The 5,213-nt window shown below is 49.1% G+C and overlaps 2 protein-coding genes across 3 annotated transcripts in view; one reads left to right on the top strand and one right to left on the bottom strand.

Moving 5' to 3' along the window:
- LOC107094447 (leucine-rich repeat-containing protein 24-like) overlaps nt 1-3,379 on the bottom strand; it is a 10,703-nt gene extending 7,324 nt beyond the window's left edge. For both annotated transcript variants that reach the window (XM_015390035.1, XM_015390036.1), the window contains exons 1-5: nt 3,209-3,379; nt 3,043-3,129; nt 2,093-2,284; nt 1,233-1,401; nt 288-550 (exon numbers count right to left, since the gene is read on the bottom strand). In XM_015390035.1, coding sequence (XP_015245521.1) covers nt 288-550; nt 1,233-1,401; nt 2,093-2,284; nt 3,043-3,129; nt 3,209-3,370 — 873 coding nt within the window. In that variant the 5' untranslated portion in view covers nt 3,371-3,379. The remainder of the gene's footprint in view (nt 1-287; nt 551-1,232; nt 1,402-2,092; nt 2,285-3,042; nt 3,130-3,208) is intronic.
- A 137-nt stretch (nt 3,380-3,516) lies between these two features.
- LOC107094449 overlaps nt 3,517-5,213 on the top strand; it is a 6,140-nt gene continuing 4,443 nt past the window's right edge. The window contains exon 1 of the mRNA XM_015390039.1: nt 3,517-4,200. Coding sequence (XP_015245525.1) covers nt 3,517-4,200 — 684 coding nt within the window. The remainder of the gene's footprint in view (nt 4,201-5,213) is intronic.

Here is a 5,213-nt window from a genome sequence, read left to right as displayed (position 1 = left end):
GATGCGCCATCAGTAGTGAACATGAACCACCTGATGCGCCATCAGTAGTGAACATTTACCTCCTGATGCGCCATCAGTAGTGAACATGAACCACCTGATGCGCCATCAGTAGTGAACATGAACCACCTGATGCGCCATCAGTAGTGAACATTTACCTCCTGATGCGCCATCCATAGAAGTTAAAAACCTCCTTTATTTTCTGCCGTCTTTCCTTCTAATCGAGGTTTTTATTCACTAAAATGTCGGATCAAAGCGTAAACAGGACGTCTGCAGACCTTCAGCCGTACCTGTGGACGCGGATAGCCGGAGGCGTGGCAGGACACTCTGAGACTCTCCCCCAGATGCACGGCCAACCTTCTGGGTTCCAGCTGAACTACAGGAGGGATGCACACCAGGCTGTTGGGCGGGACCTCCACCAGGCTGAGTCGGGAAAGACGCGGCGGCTCGTGACAGAGCAGGCGGCGCTCTGCGGAGCTGAGCAGGCGCTGACCGTCCTCGTCCATCCAGCTTCTCAGCCAGTGGAGCGCGCAGTCACAGCGCCAGGGGTTATCTGCAGGACAGGAAATACGATTAATGGCAGACTGAGGTTAAACCAAAACACATCTGATCTCAGGAAGAGATGGAATGACCCGGAAAAACTCCTGATCCTAACAATGAAAGCAGCTGAAACTGCTGCTAATTAAACTGGGTAAAAAAAAACGAGTTCCTGGAATAAATGAGCTTAATGAAACACAGCAGATAATAAAAGAAACATTTTGGGATGAAAAGTGAGAGACTGTTTCCCAGAGTTTCAACGTTTCGGAAAAATAGGACAGAAACTTTTATTCTTTAAGCAGGTTCAGATATTAGAGGCATATTAGAGGACGATGGTTCCTTCTAACGACTGATCAGCTAAACAGACTTTTTCACCAGTTTTAAATGGTTTCAGTAACTAAACCGGCAACAGCCAGTTTTCCTAGAAACACAGAAGCTTTTAGACGGAAGCTCTATGGTTGAACAGGAACCTGTTTGGATCCGTTAGCTACGAACATCTGAGCTGTTCTCACACCAACTTCCTGCATGTGGTTCTGGATGATGGTGTAAGGACGACCCAGTGGATTCACCAGTAGGACCAGGAACCCAGACTGGTTTCAGACAGAGACAGTAACACCACCCTGAGCTCAGAGGGAAGGTCTGGGAAAAGACCACCTATGGGTGAACCTTCCTCTGTAAGCGATGAGGTGGGATCTCACCTGTGATGCGCAGCACCTGCAGGCTGACCAGCGGCTGCAGAGATGTGGGACCGATGGTGTGGAGATTATTGCTGCTCAGGTCAAGCAGAGCCAGAGAGGTCAGTCCGACCAGAGCCTGGTCTGATACCACTTCTATGCTGTTGTGCTGCAGGTGGAGCTCCTGCAGACGCTGCAGACCAAAGCAGACTGAGTATGAACAAGAGGAGGTCTACATATCAGGAAAGTCAAAAGCCTTTTAAAAACACCTAAAAGAATCTTCAAATGAAGTCTAAAATGAGCAGGCAGCCAATGGAGGGCAGCCAGGATGGGAGTCATCTGCTCCACCTGGTGAGCTCCAGTTAAAAGGCCTGCAGCTGCATTTGGCACCAACTGGAGACGTGCGAGGGAAGACCGGCTCACCACTAAATAAAGTGCATGAGAGTAATCGGCTGAGATGGAACAAAGGCAGGGATACGCTTTCAGAGGGCAGGACAGGTGGGAGGGGCAGCCCAATGGTGCAGGTTTTACGGGTTCTAGGGGCGGAGCTTCCTCACTATGCAGCCAGAACTGCTGGAAGCTGAGCTGGTAGGTGGTCTGCAGACGTCTGCAGTTTGGTACCTGGGCTCCGCTGGATGTGCTGCAGGCCGGCTAAAGCTAAAGCTCCTGCAATCCAGCCAAGATCTAGGCTTTTTCTACTCTGTGCGGCAGGAGGAATGAATCACAGACAAAATGAAAGGGACTAAAACACGCAGCCTGCTCCCTGGAGGAGACGGTTTCCTGCTGCAATCTGTTCCTTCAGGGTCTGATAAACAATGAGATTATAAAGCAACCGGCGGCAGCGGCGAGGCGCTCTGAGTGAAGCCTGTTCTGATGGACTTTACTTGTAACCCCTGGAAGGTGAAGTCCAGCAGGCGTGTGATGTCATTTCCTGCCAGGTAGAGTATGCGCAGCTGGTCCAGACCCTGGAGCATGCTGGGTGTCAGCAGGTGGATCCGGTTCCCATTCAGGGCCAGCTCCAGCAGCTGGTTCTGGTTCTGGAAGGACCCGGGCTCCACGCCGGAGATGCTGTTATTCTGGAAGAGAAGCAGAGCAGACAGTCAGGGAGGAAGGGGTTAAAAAAAATGGAGGGAAAGGACCAGCGGGTGACCGGGTTGGTTGCTTCTGACTCCACCCGTTGGTCCATAAACTGGAAGATGAGTTTCTATCCAACGGTTTGACGTTTTTCTGGGAAGATTTCAAAGATTTATTATTCAAAGCCATAAAATATTTAAAATGATCCTTTAAAGCCAACAATGAAACAAGGAGTCGTTCTATTACTCCCCAGATTCCGTAAAAATTCAAAAAAATATCCACTGGACTTGGTTTCCAAGGTTTGAAGATGTTTCTCCACCTCTCCAGGAAGCTTTCTCAGTTCTAATGTCTGGATCCTCAGTGAGTTTCAGTCTTCATAGACAAGGCCTTGAATCGCTTTGAAACATGCAAATAGAAACGGATGAATGGGTCGTTTGGTTCCATTGTTAGCCTGTAATATCTGAAACCTGTCTATGATTCTGAGGGCTGCCTGTGTGGGGTTAACGGTCTTCCTCAGGGACCCAGAGTGGCAGTCTGTGGGGTTCAAACTCAGAACCATAGGATTCCAAGCTCTATGCCCTAACTAACCACTAGGCCACCACTCCTCATGGCTCCCCCCCCAATGCTGAGAAACATAACAGGCAGGTATGATGGTGCACCAACTGCTATCACTAGTGGAAACAATTAGTGAAAATAGCAGCAGGAGGAGGAGACGTTTGGCGGATAATCAGAGATGAAACTGAATGTAGGAACCAGTTACCTGCAGGTAGAGATACTGGAGCTGCTTCAGCAGGCTGAGGTCCACTCGACGAATCTGACTGATCACGTTGTCCTGGAGGAAGATGGTCTGTGTGCAGAAAGAGAAACAGTCCATAAAACCGGACAATGTTTGCAACTCAGAGGAAACAGGCATGGCGGGAGGCTACCTGGGTGGATGGAGGGATGAGTCTGGGGATGTTCCTCAGGTCGGTGGAGCCGCACTCCACGGCAAGGCTGTAGCAACGGCAGCCGGCGGGACAGGGAGGAGACAGAGCAGATGGGGGGGGCAGGAGCAGCAGGGCCAGGACGAGCACGCACCCCACGGCCATGACATCAAGAGACTGAGGAGAAGGAGGAGCGTCACAGAAAGCTTCTATCAGGCGGCCCGCTTTAACAGTGCTGAGAGCCACGGTTTCACCATTGGATCAGAACATCCCTGATAATCATTCATCAGATCTAAATCTATGATCTTCCAATGAAAGCGGCTGAAGGAGGAGCCTCCATTACTGCTATCAGAGAGCAGGCAAACGGCCTCAGCGAGGAGGGAAGGCCGCAGCCTCCTTTACTTAGAAAAACTTTAGTTGAACTTGTACGCAGAAAGCGTAGTCGTGGATCTCTGCCCACTGGTCACCACCAACCCGTTCACGTTTCTAACCGGTTTTCCCCACTCAGTGACACACCCACTGAGAAGCCCACTCTGGTGATTGGCAGCTCCATAGTCAGAAACGTGGCATTAGAGACACCAGGGACCATAGTCACATGTTTGCCGGGGGCCAGAACGGGCGACATCAAATCCTCCCTGAAACTACTGGCTAAGGATAAGGTTAAATACAGTAAGATTGTTATTCACGCTGGTGGTAATGACACCCGGTTACGCCGATCGGAGGTCACTAAAATTAGTGTTGCTTCGGTGTGTAAGTTTGCCAAAACAATGTGGGACTTGGTAATTTTCTCTGGTCCCCTCCCTGATCTGACCAGTGATGACATGTTTAGCCGCATGTCGTCATTCAACCGCTGGTTGTCTAGGTGGTGTCCTGAAAACAATGTGGGCTACATTAATAATTGGCAATCCTTTTGGGGAAAGCCTGGTCTGATTCGGAGAGACGGCATCCATCCCACTTTGGATGGTGCAGCTCTTCTTTCTAGGAATCTGGCCACATTTATTAGTCCTCCAAAACCCTGACCCCCCAGGGTGCAGACCAGGAAGCAGAGTCCTAGTTTAAAGGGCGGATTAGACTTCTGCAACCACACCAATCAAATGTCGCTTGCGTCTGGTCGCGAACCAGTTTTGCTGGTATGCTTCTGCAAGGTCAGTCTGGAATTTCTAGGCACGCACAGCAGTTTCCTGCCAAAGCACTAGGGGGAGCTTCTTCGGCGGCGCCGGCAGGAGTGTTTATTCTCCATAACAACATATCTGAGAGATCGTACAACTGGTTGTACCTCTGAACTTCCTCGATCAACCTTTCATCGTAGTTGTCCTTTGTTGTTATTACTCCTGGGTTTTTAAAAATGGCACCAAGTCGAGAAGGATGCCACACAGACAGCCGGAAAGATATACCGAGGACCAATTACAGCTGCTTTATGTCTACCCACTTGAGGTCTGTGCGAGTTTGCGACCATCTGACATGTAGTCAGGATTTTTTTGCGGTGTGTGACGACGGGTGCAGAACCTCTGTGCAGGGGGCGTGGTCGCACACAGAGACAGATTGGACGGTTGCTTAGACCATGCATCAGAAGCATAAATTAGCCTGAACAGACCTCTCTGCAGCTTCTCTACTGTTACCCACTCATTACTCCATCCAGACAGCGTCTTCCCCACGACCAAGATCTGATCAATTAGAAAAGATTCCCAACGGAGTAAATCATGATAATCTAATTAAAATAAAACTCCAGTTGGGGAAAAAATTAAAATCTTTAAATGTGGTTTATTTACAGAAACTTTATTATGATTATTTGAGCATAAATGAGGCAACTCCTTCTAGTTATTTAAATTTTCAGAGACCCAGAATTTCTGGGTGAGGAGGAGGAGGAGCAACAATCTTTCAGTCTGACTGGATCAGTGCTAGGACCAATTCTCTTTACTTTATATCTATGATCCTAATCGGTAGAATTTTTAGACAGCATGGGATTAATTTCCACTGTTATGCTGATGATACCCAGCTATATCTGTCT

This window comes from Cyprinodon variegatus, unplaced genomic scaffold (assembly GCF_000732505.1).
Source record: "Cyprinodon variegatus isolate N-32 unplaced genomic scaffold, C_variegatus-1.0 Scaffold483, whole genome shotgun sequence".
Classification (NCBI taxonomy): domain Eukaryota; kingdom Metazoa; phylum Chordata; class Actinopteri; order Cyprinodontiformes; family Cyprinodontidae; genus Cyprinodon; species Cyprinodon variegatus.
Note: the sequence above shows the minus strand (reverse complement) of the source record. Positions and strands in the feature narration are given on the sequence as shown.